General features: G+C 45.1%; 1 protein-coding gene across 2 annotated transcripts in view; it reads left to right on the forward strand.

The window, feature by feature from the left end:
* Positions 1–25764, forward strand: part of LOC147626146 (phosphoglycerate mutase-like protein 4) — a 72158-nt gene that overhangs the window by 21176 nt on the left and 25218 nt on the right. For both annotated transcript variants that reach the window (XM_086816255.1, XM_086816254.1), the window contains 2 exons: positions 10457–10588; positions 10840–10915. In XM_086816255.1, the coding sequence (XP_086672381.1) occupies positions 10457–10588; positions 10840–10915 (208 nt within the window). The remainder of the gene's footprint in view (positions 1–10456; positions 10589–10839; positions 10916–25764) is intronic.

Here is a 25764-nt window from a genome sequence, read left to right on the forward strand (position 1 = left end):
GGATGAGGGCTTAGGGGAGATCAGCAGCTTCTTGCAGGAGGCAGCCTAGAGCCGATTAGAGGATTTCCAGGAGTAGGAGAGGAGTTTGTGGAGGAGTCTTGCCTCTCTACAGCGGCTTTAGGAGAGGTACCTGGATAGCCAGTGGATCGAGAGTCAGCTTGCCGCCGCTCATACGGAGATTAGATCCATAGAGGAGAGGAAGGTGGAGTACCGGTATCATGCCAGGACCTCTTTCTAGACTCAGGCAAGCAATAGTCACAAGGGATCTCTTTGAGATAGCTAGCCCCCATAGGAGGAGAGACGGTATTCGCAAGCTACATGGCCAGGATGGAGCTATTGTTTCAGACCCCCCCGGTGAGAGACATTGCCACGAACTTTTTTCGATCCCTCCTCACTGGTGCCCCAATATCTCCACAAGTGGTGGAAGCAGGCAAGAGGGTTTGGCGGCATACAAGGGAGGTGGTTCCCCCCTCTCATAGGTCATTCTTATTGATACCTTTTACTGTAGAGGAGCTGGCGGAGGCAGTGACACCACTTCCAAGGGGCAAATGCCCGAGGGCGGACGGGCTTCCAGTCTCCTTTTTTCTTCGCCATTGGAACCTCATGGAAGGTAGCCTTCATGTTGCCTTCAATGAGATTATGATCACAAGTGCCATGCCAGAGAGGCTCTTAGAGGGCTTGATTCACTTGATTCCCAAGGAGTGTGGTGACAGATTGGAGATCCGGCAGTGTGGAGACCCATTACTCTTCTAGGGACAAGCTATAAGATCTTGGCTAAGGCCATCAGCAGGAGACTATAGCCTTTCCTCCCATACTTGATCCAAGACACTCAAACTGGCTTTGTTCAAGATCGGAGCATTTTGGACAACATCTTCACCTTCTGGGAGGCGACAACTTCGGCCAGGATGCAGCAGCAGGACCTCATTATGCTACTCCTAGACTTTGAGAAAGCTTATGATAGGGTGGATTGGAGCTTTCTGGAGGGCACTATGAGCAGGATGGGATTCCCCATGGAGTGGATTCGTGGAGTCTCAAGACTCTACTCAGCCTCACACAGCCAGGTTCTCATTCAGGGAGCCCGCGGCGACGGATTCCCCCTCCCCCGCTCGGTTAAACAGGGCTGTCCTTTGGCACCTTACCTCTTCTTATTCGTCGTCGTGGCTATGAGTAGTTTCCTCTCCGCCCAAGAGACCGGGCTTCAGGGATAGTGGCTTCCCCTCCGTACGCAGGAGGAGCTGCTAGACTCAGAGTTTGCAGATGACACAGCAGCTTTCCTTGCAGGAGATGTGGGGAATCTTCAACGGTTTTTCGAATCCTCTTGAGATCTGCCAGTTTGGCATGCGTGGCTGCGACGCTCAACACGGGTGGTCGTCCGGCAGCCCGGGCGCAGGCCAGCCATCCGCCACTTTCTGGTGGTTGGGTCATCCGGAGTTGGGGCCTGGGGCTCTGCTGCCTTAGGGCCAGCCTCTCTCCCTGCCCCCTTATGAGGATCAGCACGAGAAACGGGGGGGGGGGGGGGGGGGGGGGGGGGGGGGGGGGGAGGGACAATTGGGGGCGGCCTCGGCTTGTTGCCGAGGGCAAGCTCTGGCTAGATGGCCCATCTACCTGCAAATGAAACATTGGCCTGGGAGGCCTGAATACTCCACACACTACTGTATGGGGTCGCCCCCCGGAGGCTAGGAAGAGATATACAATGCGGTACAGCCTTCGGTGAGGCCACACAAATGCGGAGAGATGGAATCCTAGTTGCCCAAGTGAGGACTGAGGCAGCAGTGGGGGGGGGACTCCATCACTCTTCCAATGGCACCACCAATCACTGGGAGAAGAGGAAGGTACTCCTTCCTAAGGCGTGGAAAACAAACTGTCACTTGGAAACCCGAGACGCCAGCCAGTGGGTCAGACGTTGGATTGAAGTCATGTTGCCACCGTGCAAAGAAGGCCTGCGCCGTACGGAGTGCAAGGGGACTCAACTGCATGACCCAGTCTGACGCTGCTGACGAGTCAAATTCCACCTGGTAGTATCTGCGCCCCAAAGGGTGGAAATCGGTGATCTTCGCAAGTTTGCCAATGAGGTTGGCCTGAAAGAGATCCCTAAGCTGTCCGCACACAGGGCGGCTACCGACAATTTTGCATACCAGGGTGGAGGCCTCAAGAGAGGCAAGTTGCCATGGAGTCCTCCCGAGGGAATAGACCAGAAAAAAGCCGAAACTTGCTGAAAGCAGAGAAGCCCCGAAGGACTGAAGGAAAACCTGCGAGGATAGGGAGACGTGGCTGGGGGCCGAGGTGGGAGAGTGGGGGGGGGGGGTGGAGGAGACCGGCGGGGGAGCGAAGGCAAAGGCGGGCGGAGGGGGTACTGCGCACATAAAGGATGGAGGGTGAATAGAGGCGGACGGGCGAAGCCAAGAAAGGAAGCGCAAGGGAAGAGGGCAAACGGAAACGAAGGAGGGGGAGGCAGTGCTCGTGATGGAAGGCGCAAGTAACACAGGCGACAGGGGGATCTCGGGGAGTGCTCACAATGTCAGTGGAATCCAGTTGATCTTGGATGATTGACATCATCCCTTTACTACAAGTGGACTCCATCCTTGGTATCCTGCTGCCAAAACTTTAGGCACTCTTGACCACAGGATCTTGTCTTAAAAACCTTCCTTGGATTGCTTCAATCTCTAAAACTCTATTCCTACGTTGATGTCATGTGCATCCCACACTTGGATGCCACGTGGACCATAGTTGCCAGGCGTTTCATGAAACGCGTTTCATAAACGGTTCTTTCAAATCCCAAATGTTTTAAAAACGTTTCATACAAAGGGGGGGAGTACAAGCCCCAAAATTTATATATAAGTTTATAATATGTAAAAAATATGTTGCCTTTTCTACAAAACAATATTAAACATGCATCATTTACACATTAAAACATGTTTACAAGTTAAAACTAAAGAATCTGGGTGACCCAGTTACAGTGGACACCGAATTGATCAATTGGCATAAATAAACTGGCAACATCAAGAATCAATTGATCCAGATTCCATCATCAATAATGGCAACTGCTCAAAACTCAAGAAATAATAATAAAGCAGCTTGCAGGCAAGAGTGACATAGTCCACTGAGCACTCAAAGTGATCACAAAAAGTTTGAATCTTGAGTTGATACAAAAAAAGAAAACTGAAATTTGAAATACACAAAGTAAAGCATGCTGATAGATGCAATCATGCATGACAAACTAGAGGAGCTTGATAGCCCCAGATACTAGAGTCCTCAATCTGGAGTTTGGGCACTCAATCCTCAACATCCTCGATGTGCTCATCAGTAGCCTCCTCGGCTGACTCAGCGTCACTCTTAGAAGAGAACGATGTTGCCTCAGCTGCCGCACTCGTCTTAGCTGCTGCACTGGTACTACCACCTCCTGATAATACTGGTGTTGATGCTCGTGTGGCATGAGCAGGTTCCATCAACTCCTCATACAACATGAGCAGGATCTCCTTCAAACGTTTTCGCAGGCGTAGGTAGGCGTTTTTTCAAAAAACGAGCTCTATGGATAAAAAAACGCTTAAATCGTATAGTTCCCAATAGATTTGAATGAAACGCTTTTCATTTGTATGGAACGTTTCATTTCATTCGAACTGAATAGAACACATTTCATTGCAACTATGACGTGGACATATTTGTATAGCAGGTACCTGGAGTGGAAACTGGTCCCTTGTGAGCCCAATTCTGGGACAAGTCAGCCAAGCTTTCACTCTGAGTGTCCAAGGTCAAGTATACAAGTCCCGTACATGATCTTGGTCAGGTGTGCAAGTCCCGCACATGAAGCAGTGCCAATCCGTACTGCGAGTCACCCTATGGAATGATGACAGGTGTTCCGTGTGTTTGGTTTGTAGCCAGATACCAGGCATCTGCATCCGAGTCTTAGAGCATGTAGTTGCATGTAGAAGAAGGTTGTTGCTGGTCAGTGCTAGTATTGTGTTGTCAGCCAAGTCAATAGTCCACGACTTGTGAAAAATGAGCATTAAATGTTGGCCCAACATTTAATGCTAAGTGATTGCTATATATGCTGGAATTTAACTGCTGACTGGGATTATGAGGTGTCCATGATGCTTAGCATCAAAAGTTAGGCATGTAGCATGCCTTGGGGCTGCCCAATGGCTGGTCCATGTACATGCAACTCCTACATGCTTCTACATGCTTGTGTTATGCAACTAATGGGCTGACTTTGACATGCCCTAACCTTAGATGACTCTACATGCTTGTTCTCGAAGTGGGTGAAGGGGCTGACCCTGACACCTAGGCTGGGAGATTGACCTACGTAGTTCGTGCCTAACATGTCCCGGAGTGGGGCTTACAATGGGGCCATGACATATGACAAATATTCCTAAAAAGGATATTAATGCTATATAATGTTACATTAAATGCTGAGCCAGTGTGTCACATAGCACCATAGTGCAAGGTGCATGTGACATTCCCTCTTGCTTATCTTGGCGGCAGGTTCATGACGTCCACGTAGTCCAACAATATTTGCGGGTATTCTTGGGAAACCCAATCCTCTTCTTTGTTATTGACATCTCTTCTAGACTTGTTGGCTTTCTAGTGTATGCTTCTTGAGCTTTGGCAAGGCGCTCTTTTACTGACTCAATGATCTCTGAAAATGTTTTTGTGGTCTTGTTGGCCTCCAAGAAAGGTGATGCCATCCTCGTAATAAGAAGTGATGAGAAACGATGGGCCAAATGCTATCTCATAAGCAATCCGACCAATACTAGATGAGTGAGTATCGTTAAGGATTGCCAGTACCAAAGGAAGATAATGCTTCCACTTCGACTGCTAATCATGGCAATACAACTTGAGAACATCAAATGCTAGTTGACTATATATTTCTGCCTGGCCATCTGAATGAGGATGGAAACAACTGTAACTTGGTCCCAAAGTTGCCGAATAATGCTCTCAAGAAATTTGAAGTAAATTTGGGATTTGTGTCAGATGTAATTGTCCTTGGCAAATCACATATGGGGTACCAAAGGCGAAGAAACAAGTGAGCGATATCTTTTGCTTTGACTGTTTGCTTGTACGAATGAGCATGCAAAACTTATTGAATTGGTTAACGATCATTATGCATTGTGTGTTCGTGGATCCAAATGTTGTTGGAAGGGATCCTACAAAATCCATGCTGATATCCTAAAAAGGTCCTTCTAGAACTGGCAAAGGCTGTAGTAACCCTGCCTGCTTCGTACGAGGAGTCTTAACCTTTTAGCAAATCTGACATGATTGGACATGCTGATAGACATCCCTTCTCATTTTGGCCAAAAAAATGAACGCTCTAACTTTTCCAATGTACTGTTGATACCTCAATGATCTCCGACAGAGAGTCATGGGTATCTTGAAGAAGTGTCTGTCGCTTTTTCCTTGGTATGCGTAGCTAGTTCTTGTAAAACAACCAGCCATCCTGGATGGTATAGTGACCCGATTTTGACTGAAGGGCCAATCTATACCGGGTCCCGAATTCCAAAGAATCCTCATATTGTGCCTTCATACAGTCTAAATCCTTTCCCTGTATTTTGAGCATAGTGGACTCTTGTAGAGTTTGAATGGTACCTTTTCGACTTAGAGCATCGGAAATGGGGTTATTCTTGCCAGGGATGTATTCAATCATACCACCAAACTGTTGGAGATCTGACTCCACCTGGCTTGTCTGTCACTCCATTGGTCATTAGGCATAGTTTGCAGCCATTTAAGTGCCTGATGATATGTCTAGGCGTCCTTCCGATTGGAGGACAACTCGTATGGCTAAACTGTTGGCATTGGTAATCACCTCAAAAGGATCATCAATGAAGCCAACTTGAGAACTGGGGACTCGAAGGCAACTTTCTTCATTGCATGGAATGCCTCAAGTGCTTTGCCCATAACGGACACTTTTTGCCAACACATCTTCACACCTTGAGCAAGTTTGTGAGAGGTGCTGCAAGGCATAGTTGCGGGAAATTGGAAAACGGAAACGGAAACTTTTTCTAAGGGAGGGAAATGGAAATGCCATGTCAACAAGGGGGGTCATATAACAATAAATTGAAACAATTAAACTTAGTATTCCAAAATCCAAACTACACACAAAACAAAAAGATTTTAGAGTGTAGACTCTACACTCTAAAATCTAAGACAGATTTTACAGCGTGACCCTCAGGATTGAACATTTCTTGTTCCTCAAAGTCTTGTGACTCACCATGATCGGTTGGAACATCTTCTTGGGCCTCTGTAGGCTTATTGTCAACATTCTCTATCGCCTCTAGAATCTCTTGAACTGCACCAGCATCTTCATCTGACTTGTGAAAGCCGATGCACAAAGCCCGGGTATACTCTTGCTTCATCCTTGTTAGCAAACGCAAGTTTCTATTAACAAAGATGAGATCATTTGCTTTTTGAGTTCTAACAAAGATGAGATCATTTGCTTTTTGAGTTCCAAGCCAGTTTCTCTTCTTTGTGTGGATGTGGCTAAAGGTGCTCCACAATTGCTCCAATGCCGAGCAAGAGTAAACTTGGCTCAATATTCGAATGGCCAAGTTTTTGAGCTGAGGAGAATCAGCTCCATAGTCCTCCCACCAAGTTACAGTACTAACATGGAACCTGAAATTTAAGAAATATACAATATTACAATGATAAGCTCTATGTTCATATCTATTATTAAGAGATTTGCAATGTTAATTGTATTATGCAATTTTAAAAGCCTTAAGATTACTTGTCGGGATGTATGCAGGCAGTAAGAGAGAGAGACAGAGAGATAAATTCAATGCTCTAGAGAGAGATGATTGCACAACTCATTGTAGATTGATTAGGTTGATTTGAAGTACACAAAGTACATGCTTTTATAGGTTGCAAACCTTATCTTTTGACTCACATAAATCACATAGACTAGGAAGACAAGTACACATGGCATACTTATCTTATCCCCATTTAAAGTTGGGTTCACACAATTACACATACAAACACACAAACTCGGGTACACATACAGAAGGTGAACACACACACACACGAGATTGGCACACACATGAGACTCTGAAATATCGAACAACGTGGCACTGATGATTTACTCTTAATTATATGATAGTACATCATGACGTGCAATTTCTCTTTCTTCCACCAATCTGTCTTTCTTCTACCAACGTGGCACTGATGATTTACTCCTAATTATATGACAGTACATCATGATGTGCAATTTCTCTTTCTTCCACCAAAATGAGACACCACACATCATGGCTGGTGTCACCAATGTGTGAAACTGCCAACTCTTGGTGCTTAGTTTCTGAAAAAGGGCCTAAAAGCACACTTTCTATCCTCTCGTGAGACAGGCCCAAGCGGCCGGCCCCATGGAAAAATTGGGCTAGTGAAAGTGATCCCAAGGTAAACATACAAGGAGATGGGCTCAATCACATTGCTTCCATACATGGACTGTCTGGATGCAACCTGATGGGAAGTGTTGAAGAGCATAATTTGGGTCTTCCCAAGATTCACTATGAGATCCCTCTCATCACAAAAACTATGAAGCGCCTCTGCAGCCTTTCTGCTGAATCTGATATGTGGACAATGTCATCAGCATACAAGAGGATAGGTACCACTATCTGAGCTAGCTCAGAGCCCGTGCCTCCCAATCTGTCAATGAAGCCAGAGATCTCATCAATGTATAAGCCAAAGAATTTAAAGGATAGTGAGAAGCCCTGTTTGACCATGGATCTTTCTGAAAAGTGCCCAGACTCAGCCAGTCATTGACTCCCATAAAGCCATCACCTCCCACATCATCTCTTGCGGGGGCTGAATCTTGTGCATGTGCAAGTGGCCCAACAGCCGTGGTCTCGGGATTGAGTCAAAAGCCTTCTTGAAGTTTACAAGTTCCCCGGAGCTCAATACGCTTGACCGGCAAAGGGTAACCTTGGGTGAGAAAGAACCAAGCCAAGCTTCAAGACCAACCAGGAGTAAAGGTGCCTACACCAAGCCCAAATAGTAGCCGCCAACACGACACACAAAGCAAACCCAGCAGCATGACATAGACGGCCCAATCCCATAGGCACAGGTGCACAGCGCCCAACACCAGCAGTAGCATAAAGTTCGAAGGCAAGTTTCTTTGAAGAGGGATCTTCCTTTACTTGAAATTCTAGATTAAAACCTAGAATCACCGTACATAGGCCTCTAAGAATGGGGGTTATTTAGGGGAGGCTTTAAGTCTGCAAATTTGGGAAGATAACTAGCATTTGATTGATTTGGAAATCATAAAGCAAGATTCAAAGAATTGCTCTTTTTATGTGATAAATTTCGGGAATAGTTCTAAGCTCGTAGGTCTACTGGAATCGAAGGCTTTGGGGACCATAATTCCTTTCTGACCTTCCAATTATTTGAAGGGAAACTAAGCGGAAAACAAGGTGTGCAGAATATATGGTAATTCTCATAATGGTTGCATGTGTGAATGTATTATTCTCCATGAGACAAGGAATCCTTATAAACCAATGCCTACCCATCTCTTTGACTGAGAGAGTAATGGATCCAAGAAGTCGGTGTATAGAATCTTCTCATGGAAGAAGTCTCTTGGATCCCCTTTGATTCCAAGAGCTTCACACCAGTCACATAGAGTACCTCTCCAGAATTTGGAGAAAATGAAGAAGAAGCCAGCCAGAAGGAACCCACAGGAGGGCACACTGCAGTATGCAGTTGGCAAAAGTCATGGGTGGTCGGACAAGGTTATTGAAACCCTGGATTCACTGATCTAGGAGTGGAATACCCCTCTAAGATCCCGGAAGTAGTGTTGTTTAATTTTCCTTAGAAAGAGATGCTTTCTCTAGAATAAGCTTTGATTGTAAGAAAGTTATGAAGCATTGTATTGTTTTTAGAAATAAGAAACTTTGCAGAGGTGTAATGAGCCCTATTGCGGTGGTTGCTGACATGGTATTGCAGTCACACTTTTGCAGGAGTGCTTTGCTTTGCGGAGTTGATACGGGACCCCACTGTGGTGGCAGTTCCCAGCATGTCAAAGTGGTACATGTTGATTCTGAGGAAGTTTAGATCACACATCTCTGTAGGGATAGTGTAGCTTGAGACCCTGCAGGATCCTGAGATAGGTTATCACTGCGATGAGAGTCTTGGGTAGGTGTCTGCGGCTCCTTCTGGAGCTCGGGGTTGGTCAGGTGGTTACGAGTTCCTGCGGGAGAATGTTTCCAAAGAATGTATAATTAAGATTAAATGATTATAGTTTCGGGAGTATATCTTGCAATTGTGTATTTGTCCTGTGGAACGATCTTTTGTATTTGTTATCAAATTAAACGGAGCCTCATAGGAGATTCCTCGTGGAACCTTTGGATGTGGGAGAGCTGGTCGCCTGCCTTTTCTCGAACTGGGCGATGGATCCAACTGCATTCAAGAGCCATCATTCCCCATGCCAAGGAGCATTGGCAAACATAGGGCATGTGAGGTCCCGTCAGAGCTGACTTTTGGAAACATTTGTAGAGTAGCTCTGCAAGATCTCCTGCTTCCTCTGGCTTGCAGCCTGCGTGGGTCCCATAGTGGGGGCTTGGCTTGCTATGCACAAATTCGCGATGGTCGCAACTTTGGAGCACTATGGGACTTCAAGCGCCACTTCCCGTGGGATTGCCAAACTGCTAAGCAGGTTCACTCTGTAGGATACTGTGTCTCTCTACTATGGACAGACACAATTCCTCTTAATCACTTGGGGTATTGTGGTTTGGGAAATAGAGAGGGGTTTGGCCATTCACATAAGGAGGATTGTATTGGATTGGCACTCCATTTATTCCACCAACAGATGGCAGTTCATCAGGCATGATCAACTCTGTGGTTGCTGGCAATGACCCTGTACCCTCAGTTGGAGTTGATCAGTAGTGTTGTTGGCGGGCCTGGTACGGTGAGATCATGAAGGGCTTGGCAACCATTCCTGCTGAGTCCATTTGCACTATATGGACCGATCTTATCCACAATTTATGCAGCTGATGGGAGCGCCATCAGAGCCGCCCGAGGACAATGCAGGAGAGGCACTACATGGAGTCCTGGCCCTTTGCTGACCAGAGGTAAGGGCAGCAGCATTTGGCATTATACCATCCCCCCCCACCCACCCCAACACACACACACTCTCTCTCTCTCCCCCTCCCCCTCCCCCGCTCCTGCCCGCCCTTGCTCCTTTAGCTGCAGACTTACCTCTCCCTGAGGGTTCATCTTTGTTTTCATTCAGATGTGCTTTTTCTTTAGTAATGGAAGGACTTTGTTCTTAGAAAGGAGAAAATGCACAACAAATTCTGCAGTGTAAAAATCACTTTTTTTTTGGCACTATTGGCTAAACTTTCTTAAACAATCATGATGCATTAGAGATTCCAAGGGATGTTTTTGACTGAGAAAGGAGCTTGGGCAGGCAAGTACTAATGTTGTATGAATTGAGGCCTAAGAACTAGAATGATGGCTTGAATCCTTCTTGAAATGTTTTCAGGTTTCCTTAATGGAGGAGTTGCGTGAGAGGCACCTTGGTAAGCTTCAAGGCCTTGCACGAAAAGAAGCTCGTCGTCTTGAGCCAGAGGCGTATAAAATATTCTTCTCTCATCGTATGGATAAGGCAATTCCTGTAAGCATTCGGAAACAAGGAGTTCCATTAAAAAAACGCATTGTGATGTATGAATGTGCTCTTAGATGTGATCTTGACATGTGGTGCCAAATTCTGAATGAAATTTATTCCCTCTTCTTGATTATAACCTTTGATTACCAGCCAGCCCTTACTGGTAAATGGATCTATATGCCTGTAAGAAGTTAGGATGTTGAACTTCTACTTTTACCTTGTTATGTACAAATGTCTTATGAAGCTGGATCTTCTTGCAGGGTGGTGGGGAGAGCCTTAATGAGTTGTTTCAGCGCTCAAAGAAAGCGCTGGAGAGTATTGCTGAGAAGCATTACGGTATATTTCTAAATTAGCTCGCCTCTTCCTGTTTAGTTATGAGATTAATGTTTTTGATAAGTAGAGTATGTGTGTCTTGTGAAATGGGTTTATGTTCAAGAGTTCACCATATTTTGGAACTTAACATCAAACAGGAAAACAAGATGATAAAATTTATAAGCTCATTATTAGCTGAGTGCTGATGACTATTGAAAAGTGACTATTAATAGTTGCTATTACTTTCCAGTGTGATCCTTGATGTTGCCTGTTTTGAAATTACTGATTATAGCCTTAGTTCAACAATTTGGTTCCAACAATCTTGTCCGTTCTGCAAAGGGATCATGGAGGTGATTGCGCACATTTTTGCTGTAGTGCACGGTACTCTTGGAGGTGTATTTTTTGAGCATCCTCTAATAGAGTTTACAACTTTACACTGGGGGTTTCAGTGGGACTCCATGTTGTGTGGTGGGCAGACACAAAGGTTGGAAAGGTGGTGCAACTCCTTAGTATGATTGGGAACTTCGTTGTGTTGAGATTTACTGTGTCTGACTAGAAGCATTATGATACTATTCTGGGTTATATTTGTGATTTCCTAGGATTCTTCTCCGTGATTTGGACAAATGTCCATGGGTCCTTTGATTGGAATGACAAATTCCTGATTCTCTTCATGACTTTCATGTATAGGACTTAGCTGTGGTAGCAGTACTCAAAGTCTGGCTAGCCATTTTTGGTTGCGATTCATGCCAGTGAGTAGCTACAGGCACAGTGTCATTTGGGGGCTGACATGGTTTGGCGCTTTCGAATACTACGGACTTATGTTAGCCCGAGGATTGATGAAGGTGATAGGGAATGCAATATTGGGCATATTGATGTGGTGTCTAACCTGAAAGTGGCCGACATTCATGTAGGAGTCTGGTTGTATCAAGACCAAGCTCAAGAAGGAATCGATCACTCTATTTTTGGCTTATATGCCTAAAAAAAAGACTTATATGGTGTCAAGCCCCCAGGCTAATAGACCCTAGGATTAAGCATAAACGAAAAGGAACACACACAAAGCCTCAAGCATCTAGCTCATTGCCGAACCACAAACCCATTCAGGCTCACCCTCAAGCACAGGGGGGATAGTAGCATCAGAGACATCGCTCCACACGCAAAGTCCCTAGCATCCCATACCACCACTACACACCCATCGAATGTAAGCACGGAGTAGTCTCAAGGCCTCGAGTCCAGGTCTGAGCCCCAAATTGACTTGTAAAGCCACTTTTATAGTCCTTTTATAAACTAGGAGCCAAATATAGCACATGTCTCATAAAAGCAACTAACCCCCACGTAAGATGCCGTAGTCCTAGGCTATGGTTGACCTAACCTGAAGATCTTAACCCTAGCTAGCCTTGGAGTGCAATATACTTCCCCCCTTAAGAAATTGATGTCCTCATAAATGAATTTGGGAAAGTGACTCTTTAGACTACGCATTGACTCCCATGTAGCCTCGACTTGAGACCGTCCTTTCCATTTGATCAAGTAATGTGAATAGATGGTATATCGAGGCCGTCTAGTACGCATGTCCTCGAGGTTAGGGATCTCCTCCACTAGCACAATCTCGTCACCTTCACCTAGACATTCTTTCAATCTAATAACGTGAAACATAGGGTAAATCTTTACTCTAGAAGGTATTGCTAACTTGTAAGCCACATCATTAATCTTTTTTGTGATCTGGTAAGGACCACAACATCACGAATATAACTTGTAATGCTTGCCAGTCCTCATCGTCTTAGAGTCCTTTGGGACTTCAAGATACACCCACATGCCCTCTTCTTGTAAAACTCTTGGGCTCCGTCATTGGTTAGCGTAATACCGAGCATGATTCTAAGCACTCTTTACGCTTTCCCTTGCAACTTTCAGTGAATCTTGCATGCCTTGCAAGAAATCCATTGCTGATTGCAACTTGACCTCTTGTAGTCTTACGACAATGGGTGACTTTGGTTGATAACCGTATATAAGCATAAATGGGCTAAAACCAGTATAGCCGCATGCCTACTATTGTTATAAGCAAACTCAATCTGTGAAAGATACCTTTCCCACTCGGAGTATCTCTTGGAGACATGCCCTCAACATATCCTCCATAGTGTGGTTCGTCCTTTCCGTTTGACCATCCGACTCGGGATAATCCGAAAATGATATGCTCAAGCGTGTTTCCAACTTGGAAAATGGTAAGAGTTGTGTAGTGAATTTGGGATCCCGATCACTAACAATCTCCTTAGGCAATCCATAGAGCTTATACAATTGCTTCACGAAGAGTTGAGCCAACTAGTGACTCTTTATTGACGACTTGGTAGGGATAAATCTAGCCATCTTCGTCAATTGGTCAACAATGACCTAGATTGAAAATCCATCAAGACACTTTGCCACTTGTTTTGATGAGGAATTTGCAAAGGATGCAATAACCCTCCAGCTCTAAGCTTTTTTGCTTTATTAAGCTGGCAATGGCTGGCAATGGGTACACTTCCACACATTATCCTCAACAAAGGATTTCATGCGTGGCCGATAGAAATGCCGGCCAACCAAGGCTAAGGTTCTTTGTATGCCCGGGTGCTCTGTACTAGGATATCAAAGCTTGGACGGCGAGATCTTTGGTGTGCACATAAACCTTGCCATCCTTGAACAATAATCCACCTCTAATGTTATACTTTTCCAATATCTTTCTCTCAGCAACACTCATCGGAGTGTTTGGAACACTCTGATCTCGTGGGCTGCAACCGACTTAGACTAATTGCCAGATTTGACCAAAATGGAAACATGTTGGCAATGCCCTTTGAGAGAGAGATAGAAGTCAATCGTTATCTCATCAAAAGAGATAGGATCGACCTTGGGGATCCTACTGAGGGCATCAACAACCTAATTGGTTGCCCCCTTATGGTAACGGATGTCAAAGTCCAACTTCTGCATGAGGTCAACCCATCTGGTCTTCTGATCCTTCAGGTCGGGTTGATCACAAATATACTTCAACGAATGGTGATCCGTCCTCCAGATAACAAATTAGGACCCATACAAATAGTGTCTCCAGATTTTCATTGCATGGATAACAGCCAAAAGCTTCTCTTCTTGGGTAGGATACCTTATCAGTGTCTTTGGAAGCTTCTTGCTTTCAAAAGCTATGGGTCTCCCATCTTGGAATAGGACAGTACCTATTGCATAATCACTGGCATCCATTTCAACCACAAAAGGTTTACTAGGATCCACAATCTACATAGGTGTTGAGGTGACTAGCCCCTTCAATGGTCTAAAACATTGATCTAGCTTGTCACTCCAAACCACTAATCAATGTAGCAACACAGACATGGATGTAGCAAGCAAGTAGAGATAGATGGAAGCACAACACTCAAAGTATGACTAGAAAATCACAACACCATCATCACGCTGTATAAACTATATGCCTAAATAATAATGCAACGAGCCCGCATTTGTAATCTTAAATGACACATGTAATTCAGTCTTGAAGGCTGAAATCTTCTCCTCATTAGGACATGTGAGCAGCATGTCATCAACGTATAAAACGATGACCAAAAAACAATCTTTACTTCTCTTTACGTAGAGGGTACTTTCAATTGGACGGTTGCAAAAACCATTTGCAACCAAGTATACGTTCATCTTCTCATACCATGCTTTGGGAGCTTACTTAAGACCATATAAAGCTTTTCTTAACTTGCATATTTTAGATTCTTGTCCCTTCTCAACAAAACCATAAGGCTGTGATACATAAACCTCATGCAAGTCACCATTGAAGAAGGTAGTCTTGATATCCAAGCGATGTGCATTCCAACCATGATGCACTCCCAATGCAATAATATACCTGATCGTATATAGGACGTGGGTGCAAAGGTCTCATCGTAGTCTATGCCCTTCTTTTGAGCATAACCCTTTGCAACAAGCCTTGCCTTGTAGCGATCAATGCTAGCATCAACTTTACGATTTAGCTTATAAATCCACTTTAGATTTACCAGAAGGCAAATCTGCTAAATACCAAGTGTCATTTTTGAGGAAATAGGTTCCTCTTCATCGCATATAATGGTAACGAGAGCATGATCCACAAAAGAATAAGATGCATGATGAGAACCTGCACGTGTCTCGCTAGGTAAAGGAGTAGCTGATTTGTTGTAATGTCTGCACCAGCCATTTTGGTATACTCTTGGATGCTTGTATGGCTACTCTTTCCTCATCCACTGCATCATCCATAATTGTCTCATCAATAGGCTAATGTGGGGACTGAAATTTGAGCTGATTTTCAACCAGTATGAGCTGATTTGCAGCATCTTTTTGAGCATTCATTTACTCCACATATGGCTGCCCGACATTGTGTGTGGTGGGTCCCACCCAAAGTGGTGGCCATTTGGCCTGAAGTATCCGTGGGTGCTTAGAAGATATGTGTGGTGCTAAATCTAGGCAACGGTTCTGAGTGGGGAACGTTGACTCGGGCCCCGTGCCCCATGCTCGGGGTGTGGCACGCTTGTGCTGAGTGGGTCTCTGTTGCTCCTCCTTTGGTGGTGTTGACTGTCTTTGTTTGGTCATGCTGAGAAGGGAAGGGAGCCTCTGGCCGCCGGCAGGCAGTAGGGAGGAGAATCAAGGGTGGGGAAGGTTAGCAAGGATGCTCAGGAGCGTGGTCGCTGTGGCCAACAAGGTGACCCGTCTACTCGCACACAAAACAGCCAGGCCTTCTTTATACCTTATGTTAGTGAGCATGAAGCAATCCACTGTAGACAGAATATGAAGAGTCGACACGAGATTGGGTCCCAATCTAGCCACTTAAGGCCCCCCTCCTACAAGCAACAATATTTGCTTTATTTGCTTTGGTGAACCTCTTTACAATGCAGAAAACTTACTGATGACGATTGACTGAGGATTGCCAAACGCAAGGAAGATGTTTGGCCTCTCATATATATGCTCGTTGGTTTTACCTTCTGTTTTGTCGGCCTGTTTCTGTGTGCCCACGACTGCTGAAGTTAGCATTAAATGCTGCTCTTATTCCATGTATGGGCTGGTGGGTTAGTTGCTGGCCAATAGGCTTGTGGGGGCTGGCCGACTGAGCCAAGGATGGCCTATTGCTGGTCCCCATGCCTAAAGCCCAGGCCCCAAGTTCATGCCCCTTTTGGGTGGCTATGCTGCCCATGAGTAATGCTATAAGGCTGGCCAAAAGGCAAGCCTTGCCCTACATGCTTCTACATGCTTGTTAAATATGCCTATGCTAGGATGACCTACATGAACTGACTGGGTGAAGTGACTTAAGGGTTGGAAAGGCCAACGTTGCTCGTGCCTGACATGTCCTTGGACTAGGGCTCACAATGGGGTCATGGTGTATGACAAATAGTCCTAAAAAAGGTACTAAATCTCTACAAGTATAGCACTGATGGCGAGCCAATGTGTCACATGGTACCTCAGTGCACGGGTGCATGTGACATTCCCTCCTGTTTAGCTTGGCGGCAGCTGCATGGTCTCCAAGTAGTCAGCCACTATCTGTGGGTACACCTGAAAGAACTCCTTGTCGAGCCAAACAGCTTGCTGAGTGCCTTGGTCTTTGAACTTGGTGTAGAATTGTTAGAGTCTTTGATCGGAACCATGCTTCCACTTGTGGAGCAAAATGTCCTCGGGCTCGATAACCTTTGCTTCGTCGACCACTTGAGACTGTTGCTCATCTGGAACCTTTTGCAAAGATGGTCCAACATAAGGCTTCAACCATGAGACATGGAAGACATCATGCATAGTCCAACTATTTGGGAACTTCAACTTCATGGAGACATCACTCAAGTTTTTCACGATAGGAAATGGGCCAAAGCTTCGGAAAGAGAGCTTGGGACAACACTTGTCCTTTAACCGTTGCTTCATGTTGCAAAGGAATATGCAATCTTCCTCCTTGTAGTTGACGTCTCGTCTATACTTGTTGGCTTGCCTGGTGTAGGCTTCTTGTGCGTTTGCTAGGTGCTCCTTTACGGACTCAATAATCTTTGAAAATGTTTGTGGTCTTGTTGGCCTCCAATGATGGCGACACCATCCTCATAAGAAGAGACGAGAAATGGCGATCAAATGCTGCCTCATTTGGAGTCCTGCCAATATTGGATGAATGAGTGTCGTTTAGGATAGCTTGCTGTCACCATTTGGCCACCCAATTGATCCACCCATGTTTTCTCATTATGTATGTACATTGGAATGACGTCCATGGCAGTTGCATATGCCGGGGATTGATGCCACTCATGTGATTCTGTGGACTTGGCTTTCCGTTGGGACTTTTGCATATGTGTACATGCCTGGAAATCCCTGGAGGATTCGTGTTCCATTGGATCTGGGACCTTGTGTACTTGCCTGGAGCACGTCTATTTTGGTATAGTTTCAAGAGTGGACAACTCACCATCTCTCTCTTCCCTCTCTCTCTCGAAGTAGGCACCCCCTTCATGAGGCCTCTTTGGCTGTATTTTCTGCACTTTCTCCTTCCCAACTCCATATCCGAGCTTACTAGTGCGTTTTCCAAGCTTCCAAGAGTGTTTCTAGGTGGTGTTCACTCTCCGACACACTCCCAATGACTGAAATTTAGCAAAACAGCACTTATTTTTGCTGTAATTTCTGGTCTTTTGCTGAAAATCCTAATTTCAGCCCTCCTTACTCAAGTTGAACCATAGGGGAAGCTTTCCCAGGGTTCCCTTCATCCTCTTCAAGACTTTTGTCACGAAGGATCGGGACAAATCGAAGATTTCAACACTCCAAACGCTTCCATCACGAAGACTTCCACTGTCATCGACTCTACTTCCAATTGGTAGGCTTTGATGTTTAAATTTGGAGCAAGTAGCACGAGAGAGGAACCTGACTCCATGATCACATACCCTGTGTAGTGTCTTTTGTCCTACGTGCTCCCTTGCAGATCGTTGCTACCATGTGTCAGTGGAACAATAGAGAGCAGATGGTAGGGAACATGGGCACTTGAGAGGGTAGTGTGAGTTGCAAGTCTACACCGACAACCACATTGTTTGCAATACTGTATTCATATGCATTGGTATGGAAATCTGGTCAGAAATGCCCATGACACTATGTACTTGATTCTCCCAAGCAGAGTCACAAGGGACGGGGGACCGGGACGGGAATGGGACGGGGGACGGCCGTATGTAGGGAATGGGGATGGGGGTAGGAATGGCACTTAAAAATTACTTTGTCGGCACCACTCACTCGCCTATACGGGCAAAGCTTGCATGCCCATGGCCATGCACCGCCTCCGTGAGGGGATGGGGTGTGATTGACCTCATCCCACCATGTCCATCCCGTCGTCCTTCTACACGAGAACTTAAAGTGCCGCCGCCACATGAGGAGGATTCCATGGATGATGGATGTCTCCTTGTCACTTGATAGCTAGGGAGAGAGAGAGAGAGAGAGAGAGAGAGAGTGAGTGAGTGAGGCTTGAGCCTTGAAAGTTGAGGGAGAACTTGAGTGTGAGGGTGGGTGGGTGGTGTGTGTGCGCGCGTGTGAAGCTTGAGAGAGTGTGTGTGAGGGAGAGAGTGTGTGTGCACTAAGTCTTGAGAGGCTAGAGCTTGCTTGTGTGAGAGCTTGAAACTTGAGACTTTGGTTCTTGAGGCTTGCCGCTTGAGGGAGAGAGAGTGTGTGTGTGTGTGAAGCTTAAGCTTGAAGTGTGAGAGGGAGTGTGTGTGTGTGTGTGTGTGTGTCTTCTTATAGGGAGGGAGGCAAGAGAGAGGCCAAGGTCCAAAGCCTCAAAGGCTCAAGGCCTATGGACCAAGGCTAAAGGTCCACGAAAAGCCCCTCCCAAACGGCCAAAAAAAACGGTCAAAAATGTGACCGTTGCCCAAATGGTAACCTGGGGCGTTCCCATGCAGCCGTCCCTCACAGCCATCCCCTCTTGGATCCGTCCCCGGAACGCCGTCCCTTGTGAGGGACGCCGAGCTGGGGACGTCCGTCCCTCCCCGTCCCAAAGTGTTCCCAGGATGGCGTCCCCCTGTTCCAAGGGTCCATCCCCTCCGTCCCTTGTGACTATGCTCCCAAGATCAATATACTTTTATTTGAGGGAGGGGCCAGCCATTCCGGCTCATTGTGTCTCTTGTCAATTCAGCAAATTACTTTTTGTATTGAGCATGTTGTCCATTAAATCTTGGTGTATTTAAGTGTATTGATTAGCATTGTGTTCAATCAAGTTACATTGGTATCAGAGCATACGCAACCATCCCACATGCCTTGGTATCCCCACAGGTGCACGAACAAGAACTTATGTCTAAGAGGATGAATCCACATGCTATTGGAGAGGAACTATCGGCAACTTCACGCCATGCAGAAGTATCCTATGTAGCCCTTGAAGGATACAATGTTTATGGCAATGGTCAAAATGTATGTCAAATGCCATTAATGTGCATGCACAACACATGCAACATGGGTTGCAATTTTTTGTTGGTGCAGGTATTCCGCGTATCTCTCATGCCACTCATGCCTTGGAGTGTGCTCGTGAGGGAGAAGCTATGGGTGAAAATGCACCAATGTGTGTTGAGGGGCCAGCCATGCCTCATGCTTGCAGGGCACATGTATCTATGCCTAATGCATCACTTTTTTTTTTCTAAAATAATGCCAATTATAGGGACTGTCCCAATGTATAAACATGCGGGAAAACATGTACTAATGCATCAAAGTCTCGTGACTTCAAAGTCGGAGACAAATCTGTGAAGTTTGACGCATATCATGGGGAATATGATGCCTCAAAGACACTTGCTTTTATTGCCCAGTTTGATATTGCTTTTAGTGATGAGGATTTCACTCAGAAATCCATGATCTAGCATATAAGCATGTTCATGAAAGGCACTCTACTGCCCATTGGTGGCTCATAGAGAAGCTCTCATCGAATCTTATTAGATCATGGGAAGAGTTCAAGGAGAGGTTCTATGTCCAATTCTTGTCTCCCAATGCATTGAATAAGATAACAATGAACTTATGAAGTGGGATCGAGTAAAGCAGAATGAGGGGGAAACAGTGAATGTATATGTGCAAAAGTTTTGGAAAGTGCTTTTGGAGGTGTCTCCATTTATGCATGTCACCGAGGCGGAAAGGAAGAGAAGGTTTCAATCGGGATCGCAACCTGTGTACAAAGTGGGACTACAAATGTATCATGGTTACACCTTACACCAACTAATCATAGCTACCACTGCCAGCGAGCAATTGGAACTTAAATTGAGTCGATCCAATAAGGCTAAACTCTCATTTAAAGGCAAAGAGAGGGTTGTCCAAAAAAATAATGGATAGCCACCTAAAAAGAACCAAAACCAAGACAAAAATGGTCCAAAGGTTGAAAATAAGTCTACCAAGAAGCGTCCCTTCAAAGTGAGAGACTATGGTCTCACTCCGGAGTAGAAAAAGCAATATATGAGCGAGGGGAAATGCTTTACTTCTGGTAGCACCGAGCATATTGCAAATGCATGCCCAAACAAGAAAAAGCGTGATAATGCGAATGCATCAAAGCCTGATGTGTATATGGTTCCGGATGTGGAGGGCAATACTTCACATGATAGCAAAGACAGGGTTGTATGTAAAGCTTGGGGACAACTTAAGGATCAGTCCGCTTTGTTCATGTTTGATGATTGTGCAACGGAGAACTTCATATACACAGATGGCAGCTGCTTTGGGTATTGAAGTGGAGGATATGGATTCTCAAATTGAAGCAGGGGCTTTCTTTGTTGGTAGAGAAGTGCAGGTTATGCCTATTATCGGCAAGTTGCACATACACATTCAAGGCTATGTGGGTCATGAGGGGTTTCTTGTAGCGCCTTTGAATGGTTGTGATGTATTGCTTGGAATGCATTGATCCGTGCAAGGCTTACAAGACCAACAGAATCACCTTTATGTATAAAGGCCGAGAGCATGTAATTAATGCTGGTGAAGAGGGTGATACCATTCTCCTTGTATCTCATGTACAAATTAAGAAAGTAATGAAAAAGAGTGTTTTGCGTACTTGATTTTTGTACGGGATCATGTTGAAGAAAATAATGTGCATGTAAACGCTCTAAGTAATGAGAGGCTGAAATTCTTGCAAGAGTACAATGATTGTTTTGTTGATGAGTTACCAAATGAGTTGCCACCCGTACGACTGGAAGATCATCGCATTGATCTTGTGCTGGGTAGCCCACTACCTAATAGGCTAGTCTATCGTGTAAGTGCATCCCAAAAAGAGGAGATCATGAAGCAGGTAAATGAGCTTCTTAAGAAAGGTTTGGTTTAGCCAAGCTCTTCCCTTTATTGTTCACCCGTCCTCGTGGTTCAAAAGAAGGATGGATCTTTTCGTATGTGTGGATTATAGAGCTTTGAATAAGCTTAGCATCAAGAATCGGTTTCTAATTCCACGCATAGACAACATTCTTGACAAGTTGGATGGATCTGCATGCTTTAGCTGAATTGATCTCAAGACTGGGTATTATCAAGTGCGTGTGGTGCCTAAGGATGTACATAAAACTGCTTTCAGGACAGCATTTGGGCTTTATGAGTATCTTGTTATGCCTTTTGGTCTTACAAATGTCCCGGCTACATTCAATAGAATGATGGATCGTATATTCCGTGGGTACAGGAAATTTATAGATGTCTTCTTTGATGACATCCTAGTCTTCTCGAAGACCGAAGAAGAGCATAGAGTTCATTTGGCTATTGTTTTTGAAGAACTCCATAAGCATAAACTCTTCATAAATGCAAAGAAGAGTGAGTTCTTCTTGTTAGAGATACATTATCTTGAGCATATTGTGTCCAAAGATGGAGTGCGGATGGATCCTGCAGAGATTGATGCAATTCGGAATTGGCCCGAATTGAGATCAGTGCATGAGATCCGTAGTTTTCTTAGATTATGCTCTTACTATCGCAAGTTTATTCGGCACTTTGCATGGATTGCTTCTCCTCTGCATGACTTGACAAAGAAGAAGGCTACATTCAAATGGATTAATGTAGAGAGGGATGCATTCCTCAAATCGAAAGAGATGCAACTACACATGGTCCAGTGTTGATCATTCCGGATTTGCAAAAGCCATTCAGTGTGGAATTTGATGCATGTGGAAATTGCATAGGAGCTGTCCTAAATCAAGATGGACATGTCGTGGCTTATGAGAGATGTAGATTGCATGATGCAGAGCTCTCTCTTGGCATTTATGAGAAAGAGCTCCTGGCTGTAATTCATGCACTTACCATATGGAAACATTACCTTTTTGGGACTGATTTCACTATGAAAACAAATCACCAGAGTTTGAGGTATTTTCTTACTTAAACTAAATTGTCAGAGAAGCATATAAGGATAGCCAATTTCCTCTCTATGTTTCATTTTCAGATCTTGCACACCCCAAGAAAGAAGAATGTAGTGATACATTGTTACGAAAGCCGTATGTAGCAGCTATCTGGGTTGCCTCTCATGGAGACTTGTCTGCCATGCGTGATTTATATCATACGGATGTTGATTTTGCCACTATTTGGACTGATTTGATGGCTGGTTATGCACATGCCTCATATGTGATCAAAGAGGGTTATCTCATGAAAGATAATTGCCTATATGTGGTGCTGATCATAGAGGCATGATGCCTACTATGCACATGATCGAGCGGTATTTCCTTTGGCCAGGGGAAGGACATAAGAGGCACATGTAGGTGCATGTATCACTTGTCAAAACGTGAAATTCGATAGGCAAAAGGCACTAGGTGCTTATTCCCACACAGCCATGGGAAAGTATTGCAATGGATTTCATTATGGACTTGCCACAGACCCAATATGATGCTATTTGGATAATTGTGGTCTGGATGACCGGCATAATCCGAATCCGTGTAACCATGCACTAATGCATCCTGTTTGCCAAAGCAAATGCACATATCCTGTGTGCCCTTCAGGTATCTCATGACACCTTTCACTGCTTCCCAATGCTTCTTGCCAGGGTTGGCCATGTATCTAGAAACCACTCCCAGTGCAAATGCAATGTCCGGCCTAGTAGCAACCATGGCATACATGAGACTGCCACAAGCTGAAGCATACGGAATCTTGGCCATATCAGCCCTGCCACTGTCTGACTGTAAGCTGAAGCATACGGAATCTTGGCCATATCAGCCCTGCCACTGTCTGACTGTGGGCTGTCCATAGCACCGAGTTTCACATATGGAGGCAAAGGAGTACTAGTCTTCTTCCCCCCATCCATATTGAACCTCTGCAAAACTTTGCCAATGTATTCCTTCTGAGACAAATACAACACATGCTGATTTCTGTCCCGAAGTATCCGCATACCCAAAATGTGATTTGCATCACCCAAATCCTTCATATCAAAGGTATGATGCAGCCTCTTTTTCAAGGCATCCATCTCTTTACGAGATTTCCCGGCAATCAACATATCATCAACATACAAGATGAGGATCAATAGACTGCCATCCAAAGCTTTCTTGGTGTATAAGCAGTGATCTATGTCACTTCTCCTGAAATCCTGGGATTTCATGAATGTATCAAATTTATGATACCATTCCCTTGGTGCCTGTTTGAGCCCATAAAGACTCTTTTTCAGCTTGCATACAAGCTTCTCCTTTCCATTTATTGCATAACCCTTTGGCTGTTGCATATATATATCCTCATGGAGATCACCGTGAAGAAAAGCAGTCTTCACATCCATCTGAATCAAACCTAGATCATCATGAGCAACCAAAGCTAATACAGCTCTAAGTGTGGTCATTTTGACCACTGGAGAGAAGATCTCATCAAAGTCCACACCAAATTCTTGCTTGAAGCCCTTAGCCCCTAACCTGGCTTTGTATCTTGGCTTTGCATCAGGTGCAACTTTGAGCCTGTAAACCCACTTGCATGGCAAAACCTTCTTGCCTGCAGGTAAATGCACCAACTTCCATGTTCCATTTTTGTGAGAGAATCCATCTCTGACTTCATGGCACGCTCCCAAAGAGCCTTGTCTGCCCTCTGTAAAGCCTCCTTGTAACATGAGGGCTCCCCACAGTCAGTGAGCATCAAGTAGTCAACCCCTGGAACAAACCTGTTAGGGGCTCTGGAGGGTCTTGTGGACCTCCGTACCCAATGACCATCATTTGCAGGTTGCTGTCCAGCCTGCATATCACCTATTGGTGGCTCCTGTTCCATGCCATAAGGCTGAAAAATCATGCCCGGTATCTCCTCTAACTGTGGTATAGTTGAATGGGGAATTAGGGTTTCATGTGGGAGACATACACAGAGAAGAAGGGAGAGAGAGAGAGAGAGTTGTGGGGATAAGTCAACTCACCAAGTGTGAGTGTGTGACTCCCCTATCACACATGTATATTTACTCAAGTACACATAGTGCACTTAGTACATTAAAAGTACTAAGTGTACTATGTCCTACACAACTTATGGGCTTGTACACACTATAAGGGTGGGCATAATGCCTTTACCCCAACATATCCCGGCGATGGAACGATGAAACCGGCCTTCAGAAAGCTGACGGGCGGTGAAACAAACACTCGCACACAAAACACTTCATTACCCATGGGAACCTGGAAAAGGGAAACAAACAGGGGGAGCTAGAGTGCTCCTGCAAATAGTACAAGGACACCGATTGGCCCCAAAACGCAGTGGCGCCCCTTGCGGTATTTCTTTACTTGATCAAATATGAGTATAAATTACAACTTGTCTAATCCTCTACCAATAGGATCCTTTATAGCTTTCACCCAGGACTTCCAAATAAAAACTCTTGTTATCACACTATAGAGAAGGCACACCTGTACGACACCTCCCTGCTTAAAAAGGTCTTCTCCATCGCTATCATGGATCCCACAACCCTTTCCCAGACAGCAGTAGGGCTGTACCAAACCACATGTCCTTCCTATAGTCACAGCTTGCATGTAACCTCGAGAAAACTAGAACCTGTTCACATGAATCCAAAGACATGCTTTCCACATGAAACCAAAGACCTGTATCTGATAAACCATAGACCTGTATCCATAAACCATAGACCTGTATTCATAAACCATAGGCCCGTTTCCTTGTTACCAAAGTCCTATTTCTTCTCGAAAGACCAATGTCTTGTTTCCATGACAGATAAATCCACATGTGCACCATCCAATCACGGTGCCAAAAACCTAGAGAGAGAAAGATAGAGGACGCGTCAAGCAATCCCTGAATACACATAGGTCCAGGTTGAAGAGCAACACACATCTCTTCTAAGAACATCATGCTGTGCATATGTAGCTTGATCCTCTGCATCCTAATCTCGTAAACAAAACCTGCTTGCGAAGAGAGAGAGAGAGAGAGAGAGAGAGAGAGAGAGAGAGAGAGAGAGAGAAAATGAGAGAGAGAGAGAGAGAAAGAAAGAAAGATATATTAACGTCTACGAGAGGCCAAAGTCAGCCTATGAACTGTGAATCATCATGGATCGGTGGAGCCCATATACAAACAATATAAGGGGGGGTGGGGATGTGGATGGAGTGCTAAGGCAAGATGCATCTCTATATGCTGAAGGGGTAGTACAAGCATGCTATGCAGATCTATGTCTAACTCCATCCAGTGCCATAAGAGGGATATAAGATATCATACATCGCCGATGCTGAGGCAGTGAATGGCGTGAACATGTACCCTGAGTCTGAATGAAAGCGAGCTAGCCTCTCCTGTGTCTCCATCTGGTGTCGCATTCGGATAGCTGCTATCTCTCGGTGACGGAGTCGGGGTGCTCTATGTCCAGTCTGTCTAGGTCTCCTCCTGGCTCTCAATTCCTCTGCTCTCTGTGCGGTCACCCCACGTGGTACATCAGCTGGCACTGGCATAGCTCTCTGGAAGAAATCTGTGAGCTGGGACTGTCTCCCACCCCTAGTGGGAGCGGGTGTTTGGAGGAGTCTCTCTCGAGAACTATGAAGCTC

The sequence above is a fragment of the Cibotium barometz genome, chromosome 22 (assembly GCF_041138505.1).
Source record: "Cibotium barometz isolate CiBa-2024 chromosome 22, ASM4113850v1, whole genome shotgun sequence".
NCBI lineage: Eukaryota > Viridiplantae > Streptophyta > Polypodiopsida > Cyatheales > Cibotiaceae > Cibotium > Cibotium barometz.